The sequence below is a fragment of the Drosophila gunungcola genome, assembly GCF_025200985.1.
Source record: "Drosophila gunungcola strain Sukarami chromosome 3L unlocalized genomic scaffold, Dgunungcola_SK_2 000002F, whole genome shotgun sequence".
NCBI lineage: Eukaryota > Metazoa > Arthropoda > Insecta > Diptera > Drosophilidae > Drosophila > Drosophila gunungcola.
In genome coordinates, this window is record NW_026453178.1 from 3,039,517 (window position 1) to 3,057,501 (window position 17,985).

General features: G+C 38.2%; 2 protein-coding genes across 4 annotated transcripts; both read right to left on the reverse strand.

The window, feature by feature from the left end:
• Positions 1 to 10: 10 nt before the first annotated feature.
• Positions 11 to 11,824, reverse strand: LOC128257345 (uncharacterized). Of its 2 annotated transcripts, XR_008267859.1 has the most exons (9): positions 11,303 to 11,824; positions 6,171 to 6,323; positions 4,090 to 4,403; positions 2,623 to 3,462; positions 1,712 to 2,187; positions 1,534 to 1,648; positions 976 to 1,192; positions 167 to 907; positions 11 to 118 (listed from the first exon to the last, which is right to left on the reverse strand). XR_008267859.1 is itself a non-coding variant. In XM_052988321.1 (8 exons), the coding sequence occupies exons 1-8, from the start codon at positions 11,756 to 11,758 to the stop codon at positions 671 to 673; spliced, it is 2,808 nt and encodes a 935-aa protein (XP_052844281.1). In that variant the 5' UTR covers positions 11,759 to 11,824; the 3' UTR covers positions 79 to 670. The 2 variants fall into 2 exon arrangements, 1 of the variants encoding a protein (XP_052844281.1); XM_052988321.1 differs by having other exon boundaries at positions 79 to 907.
• A 273-nt stretch (positions 11,825 to 12,097) lies between these two features.
• LOC128257553 (uncharacterized) lies at positions 12,098 to 16,772 on the reverse strand. 2 transcript variants are annotated; one of them, XM_052988613.1, is made up of 7 exons: positions 16,606 to 16,770; positions 15,860 to 16,544; positions 14,977 to 15,080; positions 14,778 to 14,910; positions 14,511 to 14,724; positions 13,925 to 14,061; positions 12,112 to 13,158 (listed from the first exon to the last, which is right to left on the reverse strand). In XM_052988613.1, the coding sequence occupies exons 2-7, from the start codon at positions 16,091 to 16,093 to the stop codon at positions 12,532 to 12,534; spliced, it is 1,449 nt and encodes a 482-aa protein (XP_052844573.1). In that variant the 5' UTR covers positions 16,094 to 16,544; positions 16,606 to 16,770; the 3' UTR covers positions 12,112 to 12,531. The 2 variants fall into 2 exon arrangements, with proteins under 2 accessions (XP_052844574.1, XP_052844573.1); XM_052988614.1 differs by having other exon boundaries at positions 12,098 to 13,158; positions 14,511 to 14,703; positions 15,860 to 16,772.
• Between the last annotated feature and the right edge of the window lie 1,213 nt (positions 16,773 to 17,985).

A 17,985-nucleotide genomic window follows, 5' to 3' on the forward strand; every position in this document is an offset into this window, starting at 1 on the left:
TATCTGTGAATCTTTGGTACGCCTATCAGGAAAGAGTCCTTTGCTAAATAATGTTATTCCATTTTTACATTGATTTTGGGCCTAGTTCGATACTTTTTTATTCATTTTATGCTTCGATCTGAGTATTTTAGGTTTTAATTTGCAGATGCTAGCTATTTTAATTGACGAATTTTGCGAATCAACCTGTTGAGTTGAAACTTTCATTATTTACAGTTCTTATGGCCTTAATCATTCAGCTTTATTTATTATTTCACTGGCCATTTTAGATTCCTGTCTGCCCTTAATAAAATTTAAATTATATTTAACTTACAAAAGAATTGATGATTAATATAAATTTTTAACATATGACATATAAAAATAAGTTATGTACATTATAAAAGGCTTAAACAAAAATGTCACCCCAGCGAGAGTTAGAATTTTAATTAGTAGGTGCTTTTAAATGATTTAATTACATAAATATTTGGTTGTCTACGTTTACAACTTTGTTCCACTTTAACTTCTAGTTATTTAGCTTTAGGATCGTAAAATGAGCACATTTTGAATTGTGACATGGTGATCAAGCGAAGATTTCTCTTACGGATCGGACACTTAAAGTGTAAATTAGATTTTCACAGCCTCTGCAACTTGACGGACTCAAATCCGCGACTACTAAGTACCCACCGACATGCAACTACATCTGGCAGTTGCCATTGCAGTTGACCACCGACCACACCCAGTCCACGTAATTGGGCACCTTGGCGTAGATGCCAAATTTATTCCGCTGTGCACATCCATCGCCGAACGAGGTGATGCCAAAGATGGTCCACGGATGGTTGGGTTTCGTAGTGTCACGACACAGAAGAGGACCTCCCGAATCTCCGGCACAGGTGTCGATGTGACCCTTCTGATGCCCAGCGCAAAACATGTTCTGTAAGATATAGTTTAGATTTAAATTACTGGGTGCACTATAAAAAGTGCGGTTACGCCCATAAGTACCTTTGTGATGGTGTAGTCGTAGTAAACCTTGCGGCAATTGTGCATCGGTATGATGGGCACGGTGGCCTTGTGGAGCACACTGGTTCCAGTGGCATCCCGGTTGCGCCGCTTTCCCCATCCAATTATCGTGCAATCCATGTTCTTGGGCAGCGCCTGGAAAGGGTGCGGCAGGCAGGAGTATCCAATCCAAGTGGTGGCATTTACAGCCTTGGGTAATCTGCAGAAAATAGTCAATATAAGTCAGCGTTTAAAATTTGTAATAATTTTGCAACCGATATTAGCAGAGCGAAAAGGTACATATATTGTATTCGTTGAAAAGTATGCAACTGGTCTGTCGAATCAAATTATTATATTATTAAGCTCTATATGCTTATTTGGTCAATATGTAATCAACCTTTCAAAATATTTTAAATCGGACCAATATTCTAGAAGTTATTAGCATAAATGTAAATTGACCGGCAGGTGGCGCCACATAAGACCCGATTATTTTCAGGGGTCATATTTAGTATTGAAATTGGTTAGCTGAGTAACTGGTATCTAATAGTCACTATAACCCACCTGAGCAGTGCCACATCGCTATCCACCGTCCGCTTATCGAAGTTGGGATGTGTAAAGCTCTTCATCACCCTGAGCTGCACCTCCGTGCCATCCTCATAGTTAAGGTTGTGTTCGCCTGTCAGGAGGATAAGACATATAGCTTTCCAATTTTGATATTTAGATTTCCCATTAATCTCACCTATGCGAACATAGAGCACTTTTCGCACACAATGGGCGGCGGTGAGAACCCATCTTGGAGCAATGAGAGTGCCCCCGCAGAAGGCTTCCTTGAAGCGATTCAGGATGGCCACTTGCCATGGCCACTCCCCCTTCCTCGCCGCCCGTCCTCCGATGATCTTCAGCATGTTGGACATGCTCCTTCGGCCAGTTCCACTGCGAACTATGCCGCAGTTCAGTTTCAGTGGGGTGTACTCCTTTCCACGATAGCCCTTTCCCGTCATAATGTAGTTCAGGTCATTCATGGACACTTCCGGCTGCTCGGACTGCATCCTACGCATGGCATTGGCCGGGGAGCCGGATCCGGGTCTGGTCTCAAAGGCTGGTGTCTTCTGGAACTGTGTCTGCAGCCACTGCTGGCAGAAACTGCCCTCCGTGTAGCAGTAGGCGATCTCCCGCAGAACCTCCCTTCCACATTGATCACTGATCCGGCATTTTCTGCAGGTTAGAAATGATTTAATTAGCGACTTTATTGTTTAAAGAACATGATGCATTTTAATTGCATTAAAATCTGATTTTATTAAGGCACTTTTGGGTAATTCTTTTTAAGAAAGAAAATTCTTTGATCTATATAGCTTTCTTTGTGTTCTAGGAAAATGCTGGTAATTGCACGATTACGGAAATTCCGCGATATCATCAATTGCAATTTATAGGAATTTATGAAGAAAAAATAAAAATTATTCATAAATATTAAATTTACTGATTAGTTCTTGTACAGAAGAATTTAAATAATAAAAGATATTTTGTCTAATTAAATCTGACAGATAAATTCTTGTTGATTTTATATGTTCATTTTAACTTACTCATGCATGTATTTTAATATTAAAATGCAATAAGTATAATTATGTTATTAATTTTTTTTTTACAACTTACTTATATCTCCTGGTTGTGCACTTCGGCGAACATTTGGTCCATCGACTCCATTTGGAATACACCCTCCTCCGTCTGAGAACTAGTCCATCCTTTGGTGGCTGCACCCAGCTGATATTGCGGAATTCGGTGTCTGATTCCTCCGAATCCGCGTAGATGGTGTCAGGCTCTAGATCGAAATCCTCGTACTGGAAAACATCACCCTCCACACTGGTGTCCTCGCCCAAATTTCTGGGTCTCAGTGGCTTTCTTTCGCTGAAGTCCACAAAGTCATCGTCATCATAGTCCTCCCTTGGGGGTTTTCTGTGGGATGGCTTTCTATGGTTCTGCCGTCTTCTGTGGCGATGATGTTTGAGCACAAAGAAGTCACCCTGCTCGTCAGAGCTAATGGAATCTTCTTCAGCTTCGTCCTCCACGTCCTCCTCGACGTACATATCCTTGCCGGGATAACGAGGCGTATGACGAATATCCTCCACGAATTTCGGATATGGCGTGGGAGGAGGAGTTGGTGGAGGAGTTGGTGGATGAGTTGGTGGCTGAGTTGGTGGATTTGTGGGTGGATGAGTGGGAGGATAAGTAGGTGCATAAATTGGCGGATGTGTTGGTGGATATGTTGGTACCGAAATCGGTGGCGGTTTGTATTGAGTATATCTATAATCCACGGTGGGACCACTTGACGCCGCAGCCGCGGCATTTATGATTATCGATGGGGGTGGTGGCGGTGGCAATTGAGGCTGTGGTGCTGGTGGTGGTGGTTGCGGCTGTGGCTGGTTTCTCTCGCGGATGTGGCTATCGTCCAAAATAACCGGCTGTTGCCATTTTATAGGTGGCGCAGGATGACAACTATTAAATAGAAACACACACTTTAGTTTGCTATTTAAAAAATCGAGTTCCCTAAAGTCATAATTTTACAGGTAAATGCTAGCCAGTGTAAAGGGAGACGCAGCCCAAAATTTGAGCTCGTTAAGAATAAACAAACTTATAAAAAAATATGGCCTAAAAAGTGTTCTTAATATTTGTGTGAACTAATGCTAAGAATAGACATACTCGTTATTGCACATGTACTTTTGTGCTAAATAGATTTAAAAATAAGTCAATAAATAAACTTATGTAGAAACATTTCCACAAAATAAGTTTAAGTGTTTGGACAAAATGTAATAACATTTTTAGTTATAATGTTTTGTGATTGTTTACCATCTAGTAGGAAAGTAATTTATTTATCAATTTCTTTATGACCAATGATCATTTAATGATTTAAGCAAATAAAAATCAATATTTTTCGACATGGAAATGAGTGGAAAAACATTTTAATAGGTAAAACAAAGAATTTTAGTAACAATAAGTAAAAATGCATTTTGATATATTTTTAAATGTTTTGACCCCGTTTATGCACCTAAAACTATGACTATGAAAAAGAGCATGAGGAGAGCTTTATTTTATAATTTATTTATAATCATTTATTATACTTACTGCCGGCACTTGCTCTGCTCCACGTGCTTGGTGTGGCCGCACTTGCGCTTCACCTTGCAGAACCGCTCCCGCCGCTTGACGCACTCCTCGTCGCATGGAGACCACTGTGACCACCGGCTGAAGGGCTGCTGGTGATTGAGCGATCTCCGCCGCCCACTCCATCGTTCATGCTGCGGCATTCGCAGGCGGTGCACCCGCCGCCCGTCCACCCAATGCGAACCGTGATACTGATGCGGATGGTGATGATGATGATGGTGGCGATGGTGACCCATCGCGTCCCTTATCTCCCACTTCGCCTCCTGGACATGACCACTCTGAAAGAATGGGAAGCACAGGTAAGCGATGCGGTCTAGAGTTTCCATTTTTTTTACGGGTCGACTGTGTGACATGCGATCTGCGCCCTCAACGAGCCCTCCCATCGCCAACCACTATAAATCAGACATGTCGCCGCTTTTTATTTGAAGTGTCATTGCTCTCGACAGTTTCGTGTCTGCGTTCGTATTGTGATCCCCGAGGAAAGTACCATGGTACACGTACACCATCCATTATGCGGCTCGGTCGGAACGGTCCCAGCTCCAGTTCCAAATGCGACGCCAGGCGACGCGACGCCGCACTATAAATAACTCACGCTTTTCGCCGACCGATCCGGCGGATCCCTATCCCTGCATCCGTCCCAGTCTAAAATAGGCTTCGACGTCTGTCGAGGACCGACCACCAATTGCCATAACCTCTTCACCAACGCCCTGCAGCTGCAAGAGCCCATAAAACTGGACATTTTCCGGTATAGGAAGTAGAGTAGTACTGATGCTCAGAGCTGAGTCAATCATGTAAATGGGCCAAGTCATACAAAGATTAAATGTCATACATTTACTTGTATTTTCCTAGAACGCGATCATGATCCATTTTGAGCTGTATGCAAGTAATGAATGATAGATACTTAACTCTTTAATTAAGAAAAATCGAAGCAAATTAAAATAATGAATATTGCTAGCGTTTAAATATGCTTCGATAAAAGAAATAAAAAAACTTTCCATTTTGTGTATGAAATTTAGAAATCTATTTTACTATAGTTAAAAATTGTATGATATTTTAATAATTTTTGAAAAAAGTCTTCAAAAAAAAAGAATTATGGGCTCACTTTAGTGAAAATTGTTTTTAAGTTTTAAAATCAATCTTAAGATTTCATTAATATGTATGTTCCAAACATTTTACACTTATATAAAAGACAAAGTGGAAGAGTACACATGTCTTCAGAAATTTTATTTAAGTACCTGGTTTGCCTGGTGTCGGTTTTAAAGCCATTCTGACCTTAGAAAGAGATTCGAAATGAACGACAGGTCCAAAAAGTTTTATTAGTTCAATGACTCGTTTTCAAATTCTTGGCGTCATTTTCTTAATAAAAACATAAACCGGTACTCATATTTGGTAATCCAACAACAAAATAGATCATTTATGCTGCTACTAAATTCATTCACTTAATTTTCGGATTTTTTTAAATGTTTTAGACAAAACAGGAAACTATTATCATTCAGCTGAGAGAACCAGATGTTCTGGGTAATCAAGAGATTTGTTTTTCAGCCTATTAGTGAATTAATTGTGTCGCTGAATTATTTAAATGACCAGGTTTACAGCTTTAATTAGTGGGAATAAATAAACCAACACAATCGATGATTTAGAGCGTATTTGGCACACAAGCTTTGCATAATGAGGTGCCAATAAATCGGCTAGTATTGAATGCCTGCCTCACTTGAAATCAGACGTAGGTCATGGCAAATCGGAAAATTCAAAAATGGAAAACCGAAACATTCCCATCAAATCATGCGGAAATACAAACCGCTCTGCACCTCAAGCTCAAGGTAAACAATATATTACCTATCCTATGGAGAACCCCCTCAACTCAACAACGAAAAAAAAAACGAGAGTGCGACTAATTTGGTCGCGGTAATTGACCTTGCATTCGTAAATAGTTCGCAGTTCCCAATCCAACCCAATCCATTCCAACCAAATCGAATTGCTTCGGGTTGACGTAATGCGGCTTCGACAAGTGGGTGGGCAATCGATCGATCCATCCATACACTCACCTGAGTTTCGACCAGCAGTAGTTGTACCACTGTCAGGAATTCGAAAATCAAGCACACCACTTTCATGCTCAATTGCTTATGGTCTCGTTGTCGTTCGAAAACCGATCGGTAATACCACCGTACCGAATCCGTGAAGCCAAAGACCCTGATGCACTGTAAATAGAAATAAAATGTGGGGTAAGTGGAGAATGATTGGATTGACAAACGTATTTGGGTGTTCCAGAAGTCTATTGAATTTAGCCTTGAAATGTTTGAAATTAAAAAAAAAACAATGAGAATGAACAACTCTCAAAAACCTTAATGAAAAACTGTTCACAAATCGCAATTCATTGAAGATTTTATTTCGTTATTAAGAATAAAAAGAAACCAAAATGATAAGAGGTTTGTCATTATTATGGTTTTTTTACTTCTAATACAACGAATTTCTTTGCGAAACAAATTGGGAATCATACTTTTTCTATGAGTTTAAAAATTCTATAAAATAGTAAAATATATTTTTAACTCTTGAAAAAAATGCATATATAGAGTTAAGAACAAAGGTGTTGTTATATTATAAAGTGGAAGTGATTCAGGAATGGCACATTTAAAAATAAACCTTTACACCAGAAAGACTTCTCCCAGAGGATTACTTCACATAGCAACCACCAAAATCCTCTTCACTTTGAGACAAGCCAATTAAATTATATAATTCGCCCACAAGCAGACGTACTTGAACCTGTACTTGTTTTGTGCTTTTGAGTGCCTAATTTACCCTGACTACGCGACTCATTTGCGTCAAAGTACAATCATCCAAAAACATAAAGAGACGCCCCCCACGCACTGCACAATCAAACGATGCCAATGCCGATGGTGAATATAGTGAATATAGTGAATATAGTGAATCTGGTAGATCTGGTAAATCTGGTGAATCTGTGCCCGTTCTTTCGACTCCCTATCGCTGCGGCCGCCTTTTTGCCAACTACAAAGCAAATATTTGAACTTGTCTGAGACCTTAGCCCAAAGCGATCAAAAGCGTGGGCAAAAAAAAAAAAGAAAAAGTGAAATTAATTAGCTACATACCCGTACATGTAATTACAAACAGAGAAGTGCTGGCTGGCAGAACGAAAATTGGAAACATAAAGATAAACTATATGGTTTTTTTTTTGTCGGGATGCCGTATGCTTTTGATGCTATGCTTCTGCATAAGTGGGTAAGTATGAAAGGTCTGGTCTTATATTCTGCTTTCAAACTGCACTGAGGAATTTTAAGTAGTCCCAGAAGAGAGACCGGGCAATGGAACACAAGTACGTGTACTTCGGACTTACGTCAACACTGCATCTTGGCCACATCCAGATACTGAGATACAGATACCCAGACACCCAAGTATCCCCCAACTACCCCCATTAACCAACGATCATATAAGGTCAGATGCGCCGGAGCAGGCTGCCAGTTGAGTGCATTGCACGTTCGCCAATCTGGTTATTCCAAATGACCAAATTCGACACTGCCATCCTGACCAGGTTTCCGCCAAATTGGCCATTTGTATTCCGCGCTAAATTCCAATAAGCCTCGGTGCAACAATAAAGCAAAAAACACAAACACACAAAACCCAAGTCCCGGGTGTACCAATCACTCGCTGTGATTTATTTACAATGTGAATCCAGCGCCCACTAAACAAACATGCGGATATATTGAATTTTATAAGCATCCAATATTGGGTAACTTGCGATGCGTGAAGAATGTTTTCACCGGTTTGATGGAAATAAAATTCCACAAAAAAAAAACCACTAGAAAACTATTTTAACACACCTGACGACACATGATTTATACATTATACTTTTGAGGCGACCGTTTCCCCACCAAAATCTTTGTGACATCACCCACTGTTAAACATTGATGATTTATACAATATTTCCCAAAACTATGTTTGGAAACAACTGAATTCCCTAGATGATAACCCTAGGTTTGAGATGCACATTACGTCTATAAATATGTGTGGAAATTACTATCTGATGCACTGAGCTAAAAGTAATGAAAGTAAAAGTGAAATTAAGGTGGAACATGAAATACTAAAATTCAATTTATTTATATATATTTTAAGGACTTATAAAAAATATTTGTAGAGCATATTATTGGTGTTACCTACCTAACAAAAATAAGTTTGAATAAATTTGAGATGAGGTATTTTAAATAAAAATTTATTTATTATTTAAAGTTATGTTTAAAGATTATAAATATTTTAAACACTCTTCCCTATCTCACTTCCTCCATTTGTTTGTTTACGCAGTTTTTGAGTTTATCAATCAAAATGTTTCATATTTCCATAACTTTTGCAAATTCTAGTTTCTTTAAGGAGTAACATGACCCCAAAGAAACATAAAAATTGAAGATTTTTGTTTGGTACTTCATCCCTTTTGTTATTTTTGCTGATATAGCTTAAATGATCGGGTTGAAAAACCAATAAAATGTCCACCCCAGCGTTCATACAAAATATTTATGTACATTTGTGTGTACTTCGAGCGACGCTGCGTCTTAATTTAGAATGCGATGCGTCCGCATAGCAAACAGAGCAGCAACAACCTCCGGATCCGTACCGCTCCCAAACCGCTACCGCCTCCCCAATCCAAAACGATTCGTTCCGTGTAAACAAACCGCAGCAGTAGCTACTGCCCCGCCCACCGCCCACGCCCCCGTACCGCTTTACCTTGACAAAGTGCGATTAAAAATCAACTATGACGGGGTCGAGGCAGCGTCATAATTGCGAGCCTCATAAATATCATAATATTTCCCAGATGGCGGCGTATCCAGTGACCAGTTTATTAGATTCCTTCAGGTGAGTAAGGGTACTCATAGCAAAAATAAGATGGATCGCCCACTGCCCACGTCTGCTCCGCATGTGGTCGATCTATTTTTCCCACTTTTTTTTATTTGGGCTTAAGTTGCTGCTGCGTAGACCGGCGCAATTTTCATGAATGAAAATGTACAAATTTGGATTTGGCCAGCCGCTTATCGACACTTAAGTTCCGGCACAGAGAAAAATTGCTCATAAAATCAATAGCTTTTCTTAGTGACTCATAAATGCTTAGATTCTTTTAAAACTAAATTAGTTTATTTAAAAAATATAAACATATTTTACAAAATATAAATATATTTCCAAATAAAGAAGTTTGGCATATAAACGCATTTAAAAATGTATACAAAAACATTATTGTACTTATAGAAGGATTCCACATAAAAAAACTAGTAAGAATATAAGGTGAATTATAAATCTTCTTAATCATATTTATCTTGCATTTTTCCTTAATTACCCGGTGCCTTAAAATAATTGTAATCATTTGACAACTAGTGTTAACTAGTATTAAGCATGTTAAAATATAAATAAAAATGATTTCATTGGAGTTAATTGCACAAGTAACAAGATTATTAAGGTACGTATACATTTCCTTGGTTTTATGTTTATATTTTTTTTGATTACTAATAAAATGCTAACTTATCTCATTAACCTTTTAACAAGTTTAGCGCATTTTGCATAATATTTACTGAGATAAGCTAGAGGGTCTTGAAAGTTACAAATTGTTTTGTTATTCTTTAAATAATTATGTATTCAACAGCAAAAAATCTAGATCCTAATATAAATGATTTTTGTTCGGTGCATTTAGCTGATTTATTTGTTGTTTTGGTCTGTTGGCCGGCTAGCCACAATGTCTGGTTTGGCCAATCAACGGTCGTTGTGTGTGTTGTGTGTTGCATGTCCGCGGGCCCGTTTAACCAAATGCAATTTTAATGACGTGACCAGCTACTAAAAAACCAAATCGCTGCCTTCGGGTTCGCTTCTCGGTCTTTTCGGCTTTTGTTTTTCCTATTTATCTGCCGACTAAGTGGGCAGCTCGTGGGCAGTATTGGGCATTTTGGTATTGTCTACGGACTCGGGCTGGCTTAATTTATTAGTTGGCCTTTTGTAATCGGCTACGCATTAAATTCGTCGCTGTGCGACATCAGCCACATGAGTATTAGCGGAAGTGTTGGAAATAAATCATGCTTCGCATCCACGCACACTGGGGCACGAATGCACAATTCATCGACATCGATGGCATCGCAAAGACGCCGACGAGATGCCTCCTCCGACACCCCACAACCACATCCCAGCATCCCCGAAGATTCGTCATCCGATCATCCGGGCACCGCATCCACATCCACGCACCCATGGATATCCACTTCCCCACCGCACCACCAGGGCACCCAATTTTCCACAGATGAATTAAATGCATTTTAAACACATATGCACCAACAGATGGGGTCATAATAATAGCAGTAACGCCTTATAGATTATAATATTGATTAAACTAATTTTTTGACGGGTGATGACGAACTCTAATGACGAATTCTAATCTAAACTTTGGATAAGTCATTGACCCAATTCACATAGATCATGTTTAAAGTTTAAGTTTTACTTTAGGCATAGTTGAAAAAACCCAATTTATTTAAAATATCTAAATATTTTTAATTTGTCATGTTCACACAGCACATACATGTTTTCAAAGGTGTTTCAAATATTCTATAAAAATTCCAAAAACAAAATTCTAATCAAAATATGTATACCTTTCAAATTATTTATTTCCCAGAAAACCAAATATTTCAACCACAAAATATCTTCTTGAGAACTAAATGTTCCAAAGAGATAAATTTGGACCAAAATGTAATTAATTAAGGCGGAAATGAAATGTTTCTTGGACACTACCATAGAACACAACTATTTTGATGGAATCTGTATGATATCTCCTGAATGATTCATTTGATATTTGTCTTTAAACACATCGTCAATTAATAGATATAAAATGCAGCATATTGCTATTATTTTGACTGCATCTGTGAAATAGCATGCGTGCAGATCCAAACACATCTGCGTTCATGGGTGCCTATGTGAACGCGGATTGTTTTCATGAATGAAACATTTTTTATTCCATTTATCACTTGGCACCACGTCTCCTTCAGCTGCACTTCGATTATCGACTTGGGGGCATTTGGGGAGATCGGAGATCGACATCAAGCGACGCACTTTGCATATAAACACGGATAACAGGCCCATTCGATTGATTTTACGACTTTAATATTGAACTGTCTACCGTTTAGCATTAACTTTACACAACGATTACCTGGTTAGCACCTCTGAGTCGTTTCGTTTGGGTTATTTTTTTCTTTCGAAAATGTTTCAAAAGCAGTTTCGCGCACACATATTGGAGCAATTTTATTTTTACATTGGAGAACCAGACGCACAGAAGCATAAACCACGTCGGATGTCGCCTTGCAAACTCCACTGCGCGATGGCAACGTAAACAACCGATCCGAACCGATCTGCTTCCTATCCGCTCCGTTCCTGGCCGTTCCAATCCGTTCAGATCCGATCCAACCGACGTCTTCTCGAGAACTGAGACCGCAACTGAAACTAAAACTGAGCGAAACGCCAACGCTCCGCGGCGAGCTGAAAAACGTCGCGTTTGCCGTTGACTTTTTCCACACACATGTTGGCCGTGCACAGTGGACTGGAACCGGGTGAAAAATGTACGGATCGCTGCGAAAATCCCAGGCCGACGCACAAATGGTAACAGCATTTCTGCGAACTACGAATGAAGCGAGGCTGCTAACAAACCTGAAAAAAACTAGTCTTAGGAACCCTAAGAACCATAAAAAAATAAAAAAATATAACAATTGTCATCTAACAGTACATGAAAATTTATTGAAAACGTTAAGCTCTAACTCAGAACTGAATTTTAATATTTTCTTTTCATTTAAAAAATTTATTTATACTCCTAAATAAAAAATGAAGCTCGTTTACTTAAACATATTAACCTATCCAAAAAAATAACTACAAAAATGTTCACTGTAAAAATCCTTCTAATCTTAAAATTCCCTTATGTTTTTTCTAATTTCTAAATTTCCTTAAAAAATCAATAATACTGTGAGTTTTAATAGTTTTAAATCATTCTTAAACATCGTTTTTCTAGACCCTGTTTAAATAGTTAAATACCAACGTTGTCCTGGAGTTTCTCTGAATTGTTCTTGAAGTTTCAATTACCCAGACTACGTTTTAACAATCTATTACCAATTCTAAACTAAACTAATGCTGGAAATTGAAAAGAAGAAAAGATTTTTCTCAGTATGGCTATTGCCATTACAGAGTGGGCAGTAAACCAAGTGTTACACGCCACAGACGTTGAAATGAGCCAAACTTTCCCAAAGAAGCATTTTACAATTCGCATTAAATATAATATTTTTAACGATCGAAACGCAAATACATATTTGGAAGATGCACAAGGGAATTTGGAATGAATTAACTTAGGATTTTTGCTATTTACAATTGTCTGGAAATAACTTTGAGTTCGAATTAGTGGTAGCAGTGCCAGGCGGCCACCCGTTGACCAGGCGGAGATTCCCGGATAAGGCGCATCTGCTCGGAGCCCGTATCGCCCGCCTGATCTCCGCCGATGATAACCGTGCCCAGGACCAGTTTCTTGCCCATCTTCTTGGTGGCCAATGTGATTCGCAGAACAATGTCCTGCAACTGATCGAGCCTCTGGAGCGGAATGTCAATCGTTCCATCGCCGGAACCATCGTCCCATTTGGTTGAGAGTGAGGGAAAGAAGACCGGTGACTTCCACGCATCTATGTAGATGCCGTGCTCGAAGGCCGTGGTCTTCACATAGACCCCCGAGCTCGCCGTGGCCTCCAGTTCGTCCTTGACCTTGTTGGAGCATCGCATCCGCGTAGTGGTCACCCGGAGCATGTATCTGCCGGAGTCGGAGTTTCCGACATTGCTGATGCCCATTTTCCGCTTCACTTCTGCCGTCATCCGTTGCCAATTGTTGGTCGAGTGGGTTGAAGGTGGAGTGGGCGAGGTGGGCGTGTTCGAGGGCGTTGAGGGAGGCATCGATGTGTCCATAGGCGACTCGCATTCGAGAAGATCGCGAACCTCAAGGGCCAGCTCGACCACACCTTTGGCGGAGTTAACAAACTAAATAATATAAGAAGAGATAACAACTTGAAAAAATATAAAATATAATATAAATATAATATTTTTAGAACTACTTTTTTGAATATTCGAACATTTGTTTTTAAAATTTCCTGTTAAAGTAAAGCTCTTAAAACATTTCAGAAGTATAACTCTAAGATGTGTTTATAACTATACCTTGATGAACTGCACTTACAAAATGTATCTTCTATTTACAGCTTTTACAAGTTGCTTTTTATCAATAATTGAATTTCGTAAGCCAAATGTTGTTTACTTAATACTGTCAGTAAGGGGCTAGATATGCTTCCCATTTTGGCTTAAAAATAAGGTATGTCAACAAATTGAAATCGCATTGGCATGATAAGATAAATGTTAAATTGACCCATACTGAAAAATAGTTCAAACATTTATATTGCAAACAGATATCGAAACCACTTTTTAGATTGACATTAAGTTGGGGGAAAACACATGAGGGTTGGCTTTCAATTCATTATTTCCGGAATAATATTGACTCACTTGCACATTAATGTTTTTTTTTGGTTGCAATTAAAAAATTTGCTTTCATTTAAATGTTTAGTGCTTATGTTGTTGTTGCGTTTTTCCCGCCCAAGCGGGAAGCTTTCACTTTGTACAATTAAAGCGCACACATCTCCATTACATTTGAAAACACTCGGAGTGCCCATGTCGCATTGTTTTGTAACACCAAGTTCGGGTGAACTTGTTTAGCAATACTCTGGGTCAGGTACACATTTATGTTTTTCCTACTCACATTGTTGTTGCTGGGTGACGACTTGGCCACCGTTGTGGTGATATCTTTTATAGGCAGCCACAGCTCTTCCGTCGAATAGTTCCCCGTTCTACTGTTGTGTTCGAACAGCTTGGATTCCAGGTAGCAGGTTACGGATCCTAAGGGGAAAAGATACAGATACTTTTGAAAAGATAATACATTTTCGAACAGGGTTTAATTTGATCAGATTTTATGTGTAGACTAGGCTTTTATAAAAAAGTCTTAAATTTACAGGTTGTAACAATTTATGGAAATTAAATATTCATATTTTGTTAGTTAGCAAGATAAATTAACTTAGAAAGTGAGTGTTTTTTATTAAAGATAATTTTAGGGCTCATTATCTCGACTTTATGGTAAGCCACATAAAAGTTTTTAGCTGCAGTGTTTTATAAGTTTTTCAATTTTATAAATATTAAAAAATTAGGAAAACTGGAATGTTGACGAAAAGTATGCAGTAAAAACATACGAAATACTTAAACAAAATCCACCTTAACAAGGTATGTTAAGAATTATTGTTAAATTTAAAGAATTTTCTCTGTGTCTTCAACAATTACTTTGTCATAATTACCAATATTTCTGCGGGATTCACTTATTGTCAATGGTGGCATTGCATCCCGCGCACTATCAGACTTTTTCTTTCCTTTACCCTGATCATTTGCCTTCCCTCCGTTTTCAGTCTTAGCCTCATTTGGAGTATTTGCAGTTGGATCCACGAATCGTTGGACAAAGCTGGTGCTCCTGTCTTTTAGCGAACGGTATGTCTTGTTAAAGCGATTAAAGTTCTGGTAAGAAAGAAATTTAATCCACGTTTAGGAGGTTTGTGTGACCAACTTACTGCGGCCGGAAGTTCCAATAAGGCGTAGACCGTAAAAACCACAAATTGCCCGGAGAAGAGCTGTTCTGGCTCAGGATCGGAGCTGTTTGTCTGACCATTTGTTGTGCGTCGAGGAACATGCTTCATGGAGGATCTATTCACATACCATTTTGGAATAATAATAACGCAATACTGTCATCGCTTAATGTGTCACACATACTTGATATCTGGCACCAGTGGAAATTTGAAATTTTCATTGAACTTCGGCCACGTGTTTGTCTGAATACTGCTGTCCAAGCGTTTCGTTCCGGGAAATAGCTTTACCTTTAATGAAGGAGGAGGAGAAAACTCAGAAATAGATAAAACTAATAAACATAATTTTGTGTGCGTTTCAGGGTCTTTGGGAAGTCGCCTTGGCAAGGCGCTTAAAAGTTATGTGTTTAACAAATAACAAAATATATTGAGCTCAAAATTTCTTTGAAACTTTGATATTTATTTGATTGATTATTTATTTGGCAACATCTGGAATTTTTTGTTTTGAATAAACATTTTTAGATAATTATGCCCTTTTTTATTGGAATCTTATGAATTTTCACTTTATTTTTCATAGAGAACTGTTTAATAATGGACTTTAATTTTTTAAGTGCAAATTAATTAAAGGAGCATTAATTAATTCAAATTTATTTTAAAGTTTGTATGTTTTGTATGATTGGAGAACGGAGAGTTTAAACAAACTAATTAAATTTAAATTTAATTTAATTAAAACCATGATTTACTACTTATCAACTGTTAAAAATTAAAATTTGTAGTCTATGCCAACCAAATATCATATATGTTTCTTAATATAAGAAATTGTTTTTACGTTTTCTTATCAATCTGAATTCTGAATCTGAAAATGTTTTGAAGTTCTTAAGAAAACAAATTTAATGTTATTTTTATTAGTATCATCGTCAAAATAAAAATTAAATTTCTACTGACTGTTTTGAACTCATCAGGTTTCTGGGAAAACAAACAAAAGTTGTTTTTCTGCCAAGTTGAGTGCTTTTATCTTATACAATTTTCGCAGCTATGCCTCATATCATGACTAATTAGCACTAATTTACCTTTATCAAATAGCCCTGGACGATCTTGAAGCCAAACAGGGAGGGAAGATGTCGGGCGGCGATGAGGTGGACATTGAGCTCGGGAACGCCACCGGAACCCTTGTTCTGATCCCCGTTTTTTGGATTGTCGATGGTTATCTGGAATCCGATCTCCGGTTCCAGCGTTACAGAATGTCGGGATGCACCATTGGAAGACGAGTGTTGACCTGGCAATAGAGCCCGTAGTTTGTTCATGGTTGCCGTGTGCTCTGGTGTCTACTCCACTCCGGATTGCAATGCAATCCGCTTTTCCATTCGATTGCGCAAAGCAAAGAAGCGATAAATTGTATAAATGACTTAACACCCGCCGCCGACTTTTTCTTATCTGTGACTCGTACTTCAGAACTGATAAAACTTGCTCTGTATTTCCCACCTCTCTGTCTCTCTCTTTCAATCTCTCTCTGCAAAGTGCAGTGCTCTCGGAGATAGGATAAATAAAACCCAAAGCTCCCCAAACAGCTGAACAGCTGTTCACTGGAAACTTTGGCGCTGGAAAGCTCACTCTTTTTACGCTCCCAATAAGTAATCGTGACCGTTGGAATTAGATACGCGAGAGCGGTAATCTCATAAATGTCTGGTAAAGTCGGTAAGTATCTTATGATCACTTGCTTAAAACATAGATGCACTTCACAAATACAAGAGGAAACTGCAAATGGTCAAAAAAACTAGAACAAGAACATCTGAACCGGAGAATTACTCTGAATTACCCAACTCGCGATGTTGATATGTCAACAAGTGTTTGAGGTCAGTTTACAAAGCGGAGCACATAGCACTTAGCACTTGCACAATTAACGACTTAAATCGAGAATAAGAACGAGAATCAGACGGCCGAGTGGACGCTCGCGTTCTCCAGCTGTTCCAGCGCTCAACTGAAAAGTTAACTTGGAAATTACTTCGTATGCGGCCATAATAATAAGCGTACAATCATAATGCCGACACACATTCGCGCGCTCACACCCACAGCAGCGGGTAAAATAATAATAACTAAACAAATAAAATTATTATTGAGAAAAAAACAATTTTTATTTGTATTAAGATTGGAATATTCCGACTGAAATAAGTTTTTGTTACTGTTTACTAAGTGCAGTATTGTCTTTAAGATTAGTTTTCATAAATTTGTAGTTGGTAGCCTCTTGTTTTTCGGAGTTATGCTTCTAGTTTTTCTACATTATTTAAAAGTAAGTTTTTTATTTATTTAATCCTGTTCAACTAGTCGGCTACGTAATTTTTTTGCATTTAAGATTACTTTTCATAAATTTGTAGTTGGTAACCTCTTGTTTTTCGAAGTTTTGTTTCTAGTTTTTCTACATTATTTAAAAGCAAGTCTTTTATATATTTAATCCTGTTCAACTAGTCGGCTACGTAGTTTTAGAAATTCATTATCAGCACATGCTTTCATACCATTTTCTGATTGTTGGCTATAATTTTGGTTTTAATTTTATTCTCAAATTTAATTCAATTAAAGTTGAAGAAATTAATTATTAAATTTCTGAAGCCTTAAACAACTTTTTTTTTTAATACTATTTGTTTAGTCTGAACTGTTAGTACGACTGTCGACACAAACAAACGCTCACACTTAATGCCCAAGAACTTTTGTTCTCTTCTTGCGGTTGTAGAATGCACTGAGATTCTCTCGTCGCCGTTTGTGTCACCGTTATCGCGCTAAAAAAAATAGCAGCGATATACCAAGTATGCACCATGGGAATACCAAGATCAGTGGCACGATTCTGCCACTGCTTCCACCAGAAAGTTTACCACCTAGCGGTTTCTTTGTAGCACGGTAAACGTTCGTCTTCTCAACGTCACCACCCACATACAAAACCACCTCCTTGCGAGGCTATTCACTCCTATGTCACTAGAATTGGTACTGTAAAAACCATTTTTATTCGATAACTTATGAAGAACTAATGAAATTACTAAAAAAAATGTTAAAGATAGGTATATTTATAAATAGGTAACCTTTAATTGCTTAACAACGGGGTATTTATTTTCCCCTTATATCTGATATTTCCGTCCGTTTACAAAAACTTTTACTGTAGAGATGGGTGAGGTGATAACAAAGTGGTTTCCTGTCGCTGCTAAAAATG

Coding starts and splice junctions, on each gene's coding strand:
- LOC128257345 (XM_052988321.1), bottom strand. CDS start 11,758: ATGCTGTTACCATTTGTGCGTCGGCCTGGGATTTTCGCAGCGATCCGT. Junction 4,404..6,170: donor TACTGCTGGTCGAAACTCAG/GTGAGTGTATGG, acceptor CCATTCTTTCAG/AGTGGTCATGTCCAGGAGGC. Junction 1,649..1,711: donor AGTGCTCTATGTTCGCATAG/GTGAGATTAATG, acceptor TCCTCCTGACAG/GCGAACACAACCTTAACTAT.
- LOC128257553 (XM_052988613.1), bottom strand. CDS start 16,093: ATGAACAAACTACGGGCTCTATTGCCAGGTCAACACTCGTCTTCCAAT. Junction 14,725..14,777: donor TATTGGAACTTCCGGCCGCA/GTAAGTTGGTCA, acceptor CTTTCTTACCAG/AACTTTAATCGCTTTAACAA. Junction 13,159..13,924: donor CGTCACCCAGCAACAACAAT/GTGAGTAGGAAA, acceptor TATATTATTTAG/TTTGTTAACTCCGCCAAAGG.